This window comes from Camarhynchus parvulus, chromosome 12, assembly GCF_901933205.1.
Source record: "Camarhynchus parvulus chromosome 12, STF_HiC, whole genome shotgun sequence".
NCBI classification, from domain to species: Eukaryota; Metazoa; Chordata; class Aves; order Passeriformes; family Thraupidae; genus Camarhynchus; species Camarhynchus parvulus.
In genome coordinates this window covers 1,095,897-1,109,346 of record NC_044582.1, presented here as the reverse complement: position 1 = coordinate 1,109,346, position 13,450 = coordinate 1,095,897, and the positions used below count along the sequence as shown (strand labels likewise).

Genomic DNA, 13,450 nt, shown 5'->3' with positions numbered 1-13,450 from the left:
ACAGTGGGCTGAAATGCCTCTTGTTTTCCAGGTGTTTGAAAAACTTCATCTGATCACTCCAGAGGCAGAAGCAGAGCAGATCCTCATGTCACCGAATTCCTTCATTAAACTTCTGACCAACAGGTCAGTGCTCTGTTTCCATACTGTGGCTTGTGTCATCCCTTTATCCAAACTGTAGGGCAGTTGGGTTTAAGGGAGCTGTTTCAGTCTCTCAGTAGCACTGTTCATCCATTTAATGCACAACTTCCCTGCTGGTTCATGGTATCTTACTGTTCTCTTGGGCTTTGTCAAATCTTGTCTGAGATTGTAGCTGGAAAATTCATTCAATATTGGGAACTTTCAGATCCTTTTATTAAAAGCAGCTGAGCCAGTTAAAGCAGTATCCTGCTGCCTGCTTCCTGTAGAGGTTTTGATGGGTGATTGAGGCTTTGTGGAATATAATTCTGTGTGTTTTGCACACAGAGGTTATGGCTGGATTTTCAGATTAAAATGTCATTTCCAAATGAGAAACTATTTTTACATAATCTGTTTTCAAAGACTGACATTTTAGACTCATACCAGGCTTGAAATGTAGTTTTCCCAGCATAATAATGGTCAGATAGAGACAGTAGGACACACGCTGAGGGCAAAGCTTTAGAGACATTTAAATTTTAGGGGGAGGGAAGCATGATTCCATGGAATCACAGAATGGTTTGTATTGGAAGTGACCCTAAGTGTATGGTTTTACACATTTAAGGGGTTCCTTACTTTCTGTTTTGCTTCAGGGACCGAGTGGCCTCCCTGAGTTACCGTGTCCTGGAGGGGCCAGACAAAGTCCCTGTAGTGAAAATCGATGAGAGAGGATTCCTTGTCTCTGGCTCTGCCATCGGATCCTCAACCATTGAAGTGGTTTCACAAGAGTTGTTTGGCATCAACCAGACCATCATAGCTGCTGTTAAGGTACTGTCAGCTCCCTTCCTTTGCAGTTTCCTCAAGTACCTCTTCACTACTGCAACATCGTTGGCTGCACTTCTTGAACTTCACTTCTGAAAAATGAGCAGTGTAGGAATGAACAGTTCTGAGCTTTGAACCGTGGGACACCAGGGAATGTAAGCCCATCATCATCTCTATTCAAAAAATCCTTGAGCCAAGAACTTCCTGCATCTGGCAGCATGAGCCTTGAGATACCCACTGCTCCCCTTCCTCCTATCCCTTTTTACTGTCAGCATCTTCCCGCTGTCCCAGCTAAAGGAGAAAAATGTACAGTTGAGTGCTTTAAGTTATTTCTAAGTTTAACTCCTGTAATCACTGTGAAAGGGCTTGGTGGATTTTTTTATTTGAATTTTGGTATTTCCCATGATGTTCAGCTTTGCCTGTAGGACAGGGTGTGGATTTGTCCTCCTGGGTGGGGAATGAAACAAGAAATGGGGGCCCAGTGTCACTAAAGCCACCCCTGCTGTGTGGTGGTGGCAGTGAAGTCTCCAGCTGTGTTACTGATAACCTTGTTTCTTCCCTTTGGCAAGTGGAAGATGTCTGGTGAGTTTGGGGTGGCTCAAATGCCATTTAGTCAGCACCCAGTGGGACTGAAGTCAGATCCCCCTGTGTGAGTTTGTCCTGTACACAGGATGGTGGTACAAAGCTCTGTATAGTAGAACCCATCTCAGTTCAGCACCTTGTACAGCTCATTTTTCCTGTACTTACTACAACTGTAGTGCCTTTATGGAAATGATATTTTTAACCTCGTGAGGTAACACAGTTCATTTTATGGCTGAAGAGCTGAGAGAGCTTGAGAGGTTTTGCCAAAGGTCGTGTCAGAGAACTTGTGACAGAGCTGGAGATGAGCTTGAATCTATTGTGTCATTCTAAGGCAAAGCTCTCTCCTTCACGTTGTCCTTCTTTCATAAGATCTGGTGTTGTCTGTGTACAAGTGTACACAATTAAGAACCAAACTGCTGCAGCAGCATCACTTAACACTGAGCCCTTGAACTTGGCTCAGAGAAGGGCTCTTACATAAGCCAGGGAGGGTGGGGGAAGAAGGAGTGACAGTGAGCTTAGCCTGGAACCAAGCTCAGCACTTGCCTGGACCTGCTGCACTCAGTATTTTATTTGATTTTTTCTTGAATTAAAAAAAAATACATCAAAACCTGAGATGTTTTAACAGTAAAAGGCTATTTTCATCAATATTAAATTTAGCAGTTGTCCCTTGTGGGATAGTTGCTGAGATTTTAAAGTAAAGCAGGCTTGATAATCTGTCAGGGAAATGGGGGTTTTGTTGGCTTGTAACCACAGCTTGTTGGGCAGAGATCTGTATGCACAGAGATTTTATCTGATGAAACCAGCCCGTGGAGCAGACAGTGGGATATACTGATGTTACAGCCACTTTTTTTTTTTTTTTTCTTTTTTGGATTCACCAAAGATGTATTTTGCTGGAGGCCAAATTTGTCCTTTCCTTTTTAAGTTCTGACATGTACATTTTCAGATTGCAGAGTTTTACGTTTTAGCTGAGCCTCTTAGGTCAGGAAAATAAAGGGATTTTTCTACAAGATAAGCTTGAGGCCTTCTTTTAAAATAGTTTTTTCAATATATTTGAGGGGTTTTGCTTCCTCTGCCCTTCTGTTATTTATTTTCCAAAAGCTGTAACACAAAGAGCAGATACAATTATTTTTGTTGGGTAATTTTGCTCATTAACCTAGGTAAGTTGATCAAGAATAGTAATATGCTATTTAAAAGCCAAAATATTAGGTTGTCAAGTCATTGTCTTCAGAAAGCCTTTTTTGACTGGAGTGTTGCTGCAGGAATGTGGGGGTGCGCACATGTGGTTAATGGAGCAGATTCTCCTGAGGAGTTCAGAGCAGTTCCCAACTTGTGTCTTGACTGAGGAGAGGCACTGAGGGAAGCAAGCTCAGCCTGCTGAGCCCCCAGGGTTTGTCAGCTGCCAGCTCTGCCTGGAACAGCTTGGCTTTCTCACCTGCTGCAGGGGAGCTGGGCAGCAGTGCCTATTCCATCCCCTCATTCATACATTGTGAGTTGCCCTTCTAATACCTGGGCAATGAATTGCACCTTTTATTTCAGGAGTTATTAGGAGAGAGGACGTGGGGCCGCTTCTTCCCTTGCATATCCAGGGAATCTTAACAGTTTGAATTGATAGGATAGTAATGTGTTCCCTGAAGTGTGTGTGTGATGTATGTTTCTACATGATTATTGCTTGTTTCAGTTCCCAGTGGTACTAGGAAAAAAGGGCTAAGAAACACCAGCTTGTGAGGGTACAAAGCAGAGAGAGCCAGGCTTTTCTCAGCCATGGCAGGGCAAGGGGAACACACAGGAAACACAGTCTGAACATGGGACAGCACTTTTTCCTGGGGTGGCTGTTGAGCACAGAGTGCAGGAGGCTGTGGAGTCTCCATCTGAGATGTGCAGGAGTTGCCTGCACATGGTCCTGGCCCTGGGTAACCCAGCTGGAGTGGGGGCTGGACTAGACAGAGTCTGAGGCCCCTTTCAGCTGTGAAATGGAGATGCTGATAACAACAGCTGCACGTGTCAGTCCTGGCATGTGCTAAATGCAAATAGCTCATAAAGGCAGCTCTGGATATTTACATAAAAAGAACTCTTTTAGATTATTTTTATAGGGGTATCATAAAAAGCAATTTAACTTTCCTTCTCACTGCTGATGTTTTTCCAGGTCTGCCCCATCTCCTACCTCAGGATCTCCATGAGGCCCATTCTGCTGACCCAGAACAGAGAGGCACTGCAGGCCCTGCCCCTGGGTGTGACACTGACATTTACAGTCCATTTCCACGATAACTCTGGAGATACTTTCCATGCACACAATGCTGTGCTCAACTTTGCCACCAACAGGTGGGTGTCTGTCATGGGTGGTAATTACAGAGAGCAAAGAAAGGCCAGACACACAAAGAACAAAAATGGTTCCAGAGATATCAAGTGAACATGCAGCTTGGGCTGGGATTAGCAAAGCAAGGGTTTTACCTCTGCAGCCTTCAGAGGCAGTGGCAGGAAGGAGAGTTGCAGTTAGCAATCGATATTCCCTAGCCATGGAAAGCTGCCCAGATCATAAGCATGGTCCCAGTGGGACCTGCAGGAGATGTGCTCTGCACTGAGTGACTCTGAATCATCCCCCTGCATGCAGCAGTGGCCCAGAGAAACAGCTGATCTATCAGCATCTGCCTCTGTCAGTGCTGTGTTCCACTGACTCACTGAGGGCTTATGTAAGGTGAGGAACGTTCTGGGTCAGGGGCTGTCTCCTCAGATCGGCTTGTGCAGCCTTCCCACAGCAGGGACAAGCCTCAAAAGGCCTTTGGTCTCTGCCTTACAGAATAAATGTTGTGAAGCAGCCTCCTGTGGTCTTCAGGAAAGTACCACTAATGCTATTACTGAAACATGGTTTGTTTTCTGCAGAGCACCTCACTGAATTTGGGTGAATACCAGAACTGGCCAACCAATGGCATTATGTCTGGGACGTTGCATATTGGTGTTCAAATTTCTTGGCTTCCTAACTCCCTTGAGAAAAGGGAAAAGAGACAGATCATGTCATTCTAAAGCTCTACAATTCTCACAATTAAGAAGTAGTTTTCCTGCATAATTACAATCTTGGTATGTCCTCAGCATAGTGGTGAACTGAGAACTGTAATTTGCCTCAGTGGCACCTAAATAATTTTTATAATTTCCTTACTTTGCTGGACTTCATCAGATGACTGTTCCTGAAAACAAGTCAGCCCGCTGAAGGGTTTGATAGCTCTCCTGTTGGAGAGACAGTGCCATTGCCAAGCCTTCCCTGATGCAGCAGCACTTGTGTTTGTGTGCAGAGACGACTTTGTGCAGATCGCCAAGGGAGCCGCCAACAACACCTTTGTGGTCAGGACTGTGAACGTGGGGCTGACCCTGCTCAGGGTGTGGGATGCAGAGCACAGTGGCACTGCAGACTACATCCCACTGCCTGTGCAGCATGCCATCTTCCCAGAGCTCCCTGACGTGGTGGTGGGGGATGTCCTGTGCCTCAGGACCTTGCTGACAGCCCAGGAAGGTGAGTGGCCTCCAGCTCTGTGGGTTAGCAGCCTTTCCATGGGACACCAGGCTCAGCAAAACTACATGCATAATTTACCATGTTTGTTCAGAATCAAATGTCACTGTTCTTGTTAATGGTAAAAATAGGTTTGATCAACTCCTCTAATTTTAATTGCACTGTGCAGTACATCTCTTGTTTTGAATTCCTGAGCATCATCACACTTCAGACGTTTTTATTCCATTGGCTGGAAAGGCTTGGTTCTGTGGGGCTCCTGCAGAGTCAGGCCTGCCTTCAATCACTCTGATTGATTGTTGGTATTAATGGGCTTGTGTCAGAATAACTGCTGGGCAGTGGCACTCTCAGACACCAGAGTGGTTCCTGGGCACTGGGAGGGGTGTGCCCTGCCTGGCAGTGGCACTCTCAGACACCAGTGCCCAGGAAAAGCTGCAGTTGGCAGCAGGGTGTGAGCAGTGCCCCTGTGGTGTTTTCCAGGCCTGCCAGGTGTGTGGAGCTCCTCCTCAAGTGCTCTTCTTCTCGTGGACCCCAAGACTGGCGTGGCCCTGGCAAGGGACTCTGGGGTGGTCACTGTCTACTATGAGATCCCTGGGTTACTGAAAACCTACAGAGAGGTGAGGCACTGTTCTGTTCCTGCTGAGATTGGTTTGTTTGGGGTGGACCTCAACAAACTGTATTCTGTGGAATTTTATTTTGTTATAAATATTTAGAAATGTTCTTTTAGAAATGCAGATGGTTGGGAAGTATTTGGTATGTGGCCAAAAACATCATGTTTTTTTAAAACATCTGTGCTAAGGAGGAAAATGTAGCATAGCCATTTTGATTTTTCACCTCTACTGTTCTTATATTGAACATTTTGATTCCATTGTTGGCTAAGCTGTTTCCAGGTGCTAGCCAGTTTTTGAGTATGGCTGCTCTTAAGAATGAAGCTTCACTGCAGGATGAGTTGCCAGCAAGAACTTGGTCAAGTGATGTGCCATGCATCACTGATCAGAAGTACTCCATTAAATTATTTTGTTTATCTGCTATGCAATCGTACTGTTGACACAATCCACTACATCAGCCAGCATAAGCACTAGACATTCTTTTTAAATTAAATTTAGACATAGAGCTTTATGCATATTAACTTCTGGGGGTTTGGTAGGAAGACAAAATGGTTTTGCTAGCTTAAATTGCTCGGAAAGGCAGTTTCTAATATTAGAGAAATGTGGGATTTCAAAGAAAAACATCACCTGCTGGAGTCTTTCACAACCAATCCAGTCTGGTTTTGCCTTAATTTTTATTTGTTGAAGCAGTTTTTGGTAACAATGTGCTTCATCCTTTTTTCAGATCTTGATTAATGCACCTCAGAGGACCACAGCAATGCATGTCAGTGGCATGCAGACAAACTTGCAGGGAGCGGCAGCCTCAAAAGTCATAGTTTTAATTGGGGAAACAAACAAAAATTTGAAAGGTATGATTCAAAAATACTTATGCCGATGGTTTCTTGTGTGTTTATGGATTCATGATGCTTTGGTTTGTGTTATGGGGGTTTTGTTTGTTGTTTAAGGGTAACTAGATCCCCAGGAATCTCAAATGCCTTTCTGGAGTCCCAGGAGCTCTAGGAGCCATGGGATAGAATTTGGAAGGTGTTCTGGAGCACTATTCATACTTCACAACTAACAAAACCAGTAGATTTCAATAGAGGTACCATTTTTGATCATATGGACAACAGTTAATGGGCAATCAGCTAATTGCTTATATGTTTAATTGCAATTGCCTTCTTGGAGTTGTTATAATTTCTTACTTAGTTAACATCCTTAAATCTTTACAGAACTTCCCACCAGTTAGAATCAATACAAAGATTAAGCATCATATTGTGTCCTCTATTTAATGTGCTGTATTTTGTGTGATTACGGATCCTTTTGGCTTCTAGCTTAACAATTAGCACTTCTTCCAATAGTATTTTATTTTGCCATGTGTAAATTATTAGCCTACCAAAAAATCATCTCACCAGATACTAAAATCTAACTCAAGGCTTCTAGGATCATATAAATTATTCAAGAGACATCTGAGCAGAAAATTTTCTGCAGCTTATTCTTTCTTGTAAATAAATTATTCCTGTCAAGAAAACCCCACAACATATAAAATTTTCATTGCTATCTCTTTGGGATTAAACCCTGAGCAAGGGCAGCTGTCTGTGATTTCCAGTGATTTTAAGATCCTCTTAACCTTGTGAAACTATTTCAGAAGGTGGTAGAATAACCCAATGCTGCAAGTCATGATTTTGCTTTTAATTAATTCAACTTAATTAGTTACAATTACAAAATTTTATTTTGTAATTAATTAGAGATGAATTGTTTCCTTCCTCCTAGGGGAGTGTTCACCTGCTCAGACTGAAGCCATTGCTGAGTTACAGCCCCAGTCCATTATCAGTTGCCATCTCGATTTCAACAGTGATGCCTTTGACTTCCCAGCACAGGATATTTTTGTGGCAGAACCTGGGTTTGATGCAGTTTCAGGTAAGATGTGACAAGATGCCACACTGCAGGCAAACACAAGCTCTTTGGTCCAGCAGATTCCACAGAATCCCAGCATCATGGCTTGGGTTGGAGGGACCTTAAAGCCCACCCAGTGCCACCCCTGCCATGGTTAGGGACACTTTCCACTGTCCGAGGCTGCTCCAAGCTCCCAGCCTGGCCTTGGACACTGCCAGAGATCCAGGGGCAGCCCCAGCTGCTCTGGGCACCCTGTGCCAGGGTCTGCCCACCCTCCCAGGGAAGGATTTCTTCTTAACATCCAATATAAACCTGCTCTCTTTCCTTCTGAAGCCCCTGGGCTTTGCTGTGTAGGAGCTCAGGCCTCAGTGAGTTGCTCACATGAACACTTCTTGTTTCAGTAGGTTTTCTGCCTGTGACAAAATCTTGTGTTGGTTTTCAGAGAAAGCCAGAAGTGACTGGCAGCCCACTTCATGTTTTGCAGAGTTTTTGTAGGAAGTAAAGGAAGCAAAGGAACACTCAGGTGACAAGTATTCCAAAAGTGGAATGTACCCCCAAAACATCACGAACTGGGTCTTAAAAAGGGGGGAAATTGCCAGACACTGTGGAGGTGGAAATAAAATTGTCAAGTCTACAAAATGTGTTAATGTTTTGAAAGTGTAACTTGATTTAGAAGAGCACCAAACCACCATGGACTTTACTTAAAGAACATTAATTATCTGTTAGATTCATCCCTGCACCCGTAGTGTAAACCCCTATTCTGCCCTGCATATGCCTCTGTTATTTAGCTAGGGGAAGAAAATAAGGGGAAAACATGTACCTGGCAAGTTCTCCTTGTTACTGATGCTTTTTATCTTCCATTCTGTGGGAAGTTTTTACTACCTTTACTGCTAATAACAGATTAATTGGTCCCATATGAGATAGAAACCTGGTGGATGTATACATTTTAAAGGAGCTTTTATGAATAAACTACATCTTCCCAGACTTGGTGATGGTAGCTGGCTAAAATTTTAACACTAGTTGAAAAGAATATGAAATAGGATTTTCAATCTTGTTTTCAGTAAAGCTTTTCAGTGTTAGTGTGTTATGTGCAAAGTGGAACTGAGTCTTGTGACCGTGTTCACAGGGGTCTGAGGATGAGGGAAGAGACGAGGATCTGACTCCATGTTTCAGAAGGCTGATTTATTATTTTATGATATATATTATATTAAAACTACACTAAAAGAATAGAAGAAAAGATTTCATCAGAAGGCTAGCTAAGAATAGAAAAAGAAGGAATGATAACAAAGGCTTGTGGCTCAGACAGAGAGTCCAAGCCAGCTGAGCTGTGATTGGCCATTAATTAGAAACAACCACTTGAGACCAATCACAGATGCACCTGTTGCATTCCACAGCAGCAGATAACCATTGTTTACATTTTGTTCCTGAGGCCTCTCAGCTTCTCAGGAGAAAAAATCCTAAGGAAAGGATTTTTCATAAAAGATGTCTGTGACAGAGTCTCAGTGACATATTAGAATAAAATGTGACTGGAAGTTACCAGCATAGTGGTTGTTTTCATGATATTCAGTTAGGGACAAGGAACAATTCTGCAGTTGTAGTGCTGGGATTGTGGTGTTTGACTCCACAGCCCCACTGTCCCAATCCATCTGTGCTCTCCTCATCACTGCTGGTTGAGCGTTACCACCTTTCCTGGCTTTTCTCTGAAGATGTCCCGGCAATCTCGCTGTGCATGGAGAAAAACCCTCAAAGGTGAGCAGCTAGCAGCCCCAGCTGTCTTGTTCCTGCAGGACACTACACGTGCTCCATCAGGATGCACAGCCTCACTGACAAGCAGCTGAAGCACCTAAGCAGGGGCCGGGCCTCTCTGCGGGTGACGGCGGCGCTGCGGGGCCGCGCGGGGCCCGGGCAGCAGCTGGGCACGGAGCTGCCCTTCAACCGCTGGTTCTACGCTGACCAGGCTGAGATGCTGCTCAGCAACCAGGACACGAGCTCCGTGCTCAAAGTCTTTGGTGCCAGTGAGATCCTGGATAGCCTGGAGGTGAGTGTGTTCCCAGCTGAAAGCATTCTGAGCTGCCACAGGCAAGGCACTCCCTGCCATCTTTACCGTGTCAAGATTTGTTCCTGAGATGATTTGGAAATGCTTAGCTTGGAATGATGATTCTTCCTCAGTTTTCACTTTTCCAGGATCCCAGAATGGTTTGGGTTGGCAGAGACCCTAAAGCTCATCCTGTTCCAGTGCATTGCTATGGGGTGGCACTCATTCACTGGGTTGCTCAGGGGTCCGTCCAGCCTGGCCCTGGTTTTTGGGTGTAGTACAGGTGTATCAGGCTCACCTGGGCCTACAGCCTGGCCCAAGTATGTGTGTGACTGACTGCCCTTAGCTCACACAGCCCATTGAGGGTCTGTGGGGTTTGGCTGTGTGGGGTTGGCTCAGACCTGTGGAAGGGGCAGGGGGAAATGCTGCAGGTGTCACTGTAAGGGTGCACCTGACTCCTCTGGAGGGGTGAATTGCTCAGTGTTTCTGTGGAATCCCCCATTGCTGGCAGCTGGCCTGGAGGAGGGAGCTGTGCTGTGCTGTCCCAGCAGTCTGTTCCAGGTTGGATGTTCCCTGTGCAGGTGAAATGCGAGTCCCCAGCAGTGAAGGTGCTGGAGAAGGAGAAGTCCTATGGGCTGCCCAGTTATGTGGTGTACACTGTGAGCCTGGCTGATCCCAGAGTTCCCAGCCAGGGCTCCCTGTCCACCACTCTGACTGTCTCCAGTCCCATGACAGACCAGTCCATCACCATCCCAGTGACAGTGATCTACCTGACTGACAGAACCACTGCACCCATAAGATGTAAGTTTAGCTCTGCACTCCGCATGCCAGAAGAAGCCTTTAGCTTCTCTGATGTTTATGAGGTTAACTCTTAAAGCAGATTGGAGAAGATGCTCCTTTTAACTCAATATTGCCTCCTCTTGATCAATTCTGCAGATGAAGCCACTCTCTTCCAGCAGTTTGTTGAGTCTTACCAGGTGATGATCTTCACACTTTTTGCACTCTTAGCAGGGACAGCTGTTATGATCATAGGTAAGAGAATGAAAGATTGCACAAGAATTTTTTTTCTATAGCTTCTTACAGTGTGTTAGCTGTAAGATAAAAAAGAATAATTGCCATGTGAAATTATTTTGGTTTGTTTTTCAACTGTCTTGCAGCCTACCATGCATTTTTCTCGCCGAATGAACAGCACAATCAGCCAGTGTTCCACCCAAGGACAAGTCTTCAGCACACCCCTAACAGTAAGCAGCTGTCACCCAGTTAGAAGTGAATTCATTGATTAGTCTGGCAATTGCACTGGAATTGAATGTAGGAAGGTTTGTAATCAGGAGTGGCAATGAAAAATAATTCACACACTTACAGATGTGTTAAAGTTACAGTGAGCTGCAGGCCTGGTTGTAAACACAAGTGCCTGGTGATTCAGATAAAATAAGGCAAATTCACGTGAGTGTCACTTGCTGAGGGGAAATGTATTGTGCTCCCCTCAGACTTGAGTCCTGAACAGGAAGACCCACAAAGTGTTGATACTTGCAGGATACCTTTTCAGGAGGCACTGAGGATGATTTCACTTGGGATGGATCATCGGGTTCATTGCCAGTGTTCAGCAGATGATCAAGAGCAGTTGTTTGTTCCTTCTCCCACCATTCCCGAGCCTGACTGTTGTGTTCTCCTTGCCACGTTCCAGGTTCCATGGTGTCACCTGCACATTCCTTCAGCTCGCAGGCCTCCAGCAAGCAGAGCAGCCCCGCGGCGCCGCTCTGGAGCGCGGGTTACGCCTCTCGCTAGGGCAGCACGCCAGGCTCCTCATGGCAGAGAAAAGAAATGTCCAACTCAGTGCCTTAGCGAGCTTTAGCAGTCGGGATGTAATTGGGGTTTGCTCTGGAATAGAACTCGCTCCTTAATTTATTTATTTTTTTTACTATTTAGGGCTCTTTGAGTTTATGTTTTTATGTCAGTGCTTCAGTTCTCAAAAGCTTGTTTGAGCTGTTGTTTTTTGCTGCCTGCACAAAAAGCAGTGTTTATGCTAGTCTGGCTTTCTTGCACTCTTCAAGCAACTAGAAATTATATCTAAGTTAGGCTAATAACAATTTTTTATTTACTTTTTATAAAAAATTAGATTTCTTTCCAATGAACTTTTTTAAGAAAAGGGAAATTAGAAAAACAAGTGAAATATGAGCCAAAAATTGGAAGGATTGTATATTTCAAAGAACTGGTTTTTATTTTGAGTTCCAAAAACTCAGGAATGTATTGCACTGATAATGTTCTTATGTTTAGCCTTACACTGGGATTCACCAGCACAGCATGCTGGTTTAGCATGAGGAATGCTGGAACAACTGTGAATAATTCAGAAGTTTTTTTACAGCAATGATTAGAAAAGGAAAAAAAAAAAAAGAACCCCAGAACTTAGCGTGAGTTCTTTGGGTACAACTGCAGTATTCTTGCTACTGTAAGCACTTTTCTGAGCTGGGAGTGTGAAAGCATGTGCCTTCTAAGTGCACCTTTCTTCTGCTAGGAATCCTTTATTTTGAGGATAGAATCACATCCCAGTCACTTTTATTTGTAAGCAGGGTTTTGCAGCTATCAGATAAGGGTTTTGTTTACATACAACAAGCATCCCAGTTTTAACTGTGAATAATATTCTGGCTGTCTGAACTTTCCTAAGGACCATAAGGAAAGTGAAATAACAAAATACTTCATGCAAAATACTTTGTGTGCAGAACTATGCAGGCAAATAGATGAATGGAATGCAAACCCAGTGCATGGCATAGAGTTTTGGTTCCTCACAGTGTTAAAAACAAAAGGATTGTACTGAGTCTTGGAATTACATGGAATTGTACTGAGTCTTGTTCAACTTACTGGCTAGTTTTGGAGAAATTGTGCCTTAAGTGCTAGTACTACTTAAAAAGGTCAGTTTGGATGTAGATAATCATTTGAATCTGTATTAAAGCTTTTTAAGACTCCTTTGGTTTGAATTTTCTTGTGGTATGGTACAGTATGAACAGTATGCTAGACTGTTCAGAGTCTAGCACTGGGCTATATTATTTAAATCTGTATTATTTAATAAAGCTTTTAAAGATACCTTTATTTTGCTGTTGATGGAATTTTCTGTGGTTTGGCTGTTTAGAATTTTGTTGTTTGAACTTCACTTCCTACAGCCCCTCAGTGTTTGCAATCACGATTCTCCAATCTTGATTTTCTCTTCTGTTGACAATGTAATGTTTTTAAATATTTTGACAGTTTTTCAACTAGTATTTGTTGTCAGGGATTTCTCCCAGTTTTCACTAAGCATCTTCAATTCCTTCTGAAATCAGTGATGACTGTAGCAGCAGCTCCTAATTTGCCAGGTTTGTTCAAACTTCCCATTTTGCTCATTTGGGTTTTAAAGGAAAATGTGATCTTTTTTCCACTTGCATTCAGCAAGAAGCCAATGGGCTGTGAATGTCTCCGTGCTACTGTGATAAGCTCTTCAGAAATGATTAAAGGAGAGATTTTGCTCTCCTGTTGTTTCTCTTTCCCATTCAGCAGTCTGGCACTGAATGTTCTGAAAAACAAACTGCTCCAAGTGGTGGGAGTACTTCAGCAAATGCTCACTGTTTATTTCCTTTCTTTAGGCAAGTAGTTGCAGTCTCCTGGCAAGGAAAAAAAAACTAAAAATGAGGTAGGGAACTGGTATGACTCAGGAGCCAACCTCCTGCAAGCAACAACCAGGCTTTGGCCTCGAGGAGCTCACCTGACCTGTGGGGCCATTCCCTGGGCCAGGGGCCTGTGGGGATGTAAATTTTTCAGAGCAGGTTGCTGCCAATGTAAAGATTTATTATTTTTTTAATTAATAAAGTGAGATTTAGGGAGTTTGCATTTAATGCTGACTTTCCTCCCTGTTCACTTTTACTGCTTGTTCCTGACTGTTTTCTCCCCTGAGAGGAA

The 13,450-nt window shown here is 43.9% G+C and overlaps 1 protein-coding gene across 1 annotated transcript in view; it reads left to right on the top strand.

Annotated features, from left to right (window-relative positions):
• NUP210 (nucleoporin 210) overlaps positions 1–12,598 on the top strand; it is a 49,628-nt gene extending 37,030 nt beyond the window's left edge. The window contains exons 29-40 of the mRNA XM_030956655.1: positions 32–123; positions 765–939; positions 3,659–3,834; positions 4,800–5,017; positions 5,492–5,628; positions 6,344–6,467; positions 7,369–7,515; positions 9,279–9,529; positions 10,108–10,327; positions 10,463–10,558; positions 10,684–10,767; positions 11,211–12,598. Coding sequence (XP_030812515.1) covers positions 32–123; positions 765–939; positions 3,659–3,834; positions 4,800–5,017; positions 5,492–5,628; positions 6,344–6,467; positions 7,369–7,515; positions 9,279–9,529; positions 10,108–10,327; positions 10,463–10,558; positions 10,684–10,767; positions 11,211–11,311 — 1,821 coding nt within the window. The 3' untranslated portion in view covers positions 11,312–12,598. The remainder of the gene's footprint in view (positions 1–31; positions 124–764; positions 940–3,658; positions 3,835–4,799; positions 5,018–5,491; positions 5,629–6,343; positions 6,468–7,368; positions 7,516–9,278; positions 9,530–10,107; positions 10,328–10,462; positions 10,559–10,683; positions 10,768–11,210) is intronic.
• Positions 12,599–13,450: the final 852 nt, after the last annotated feature.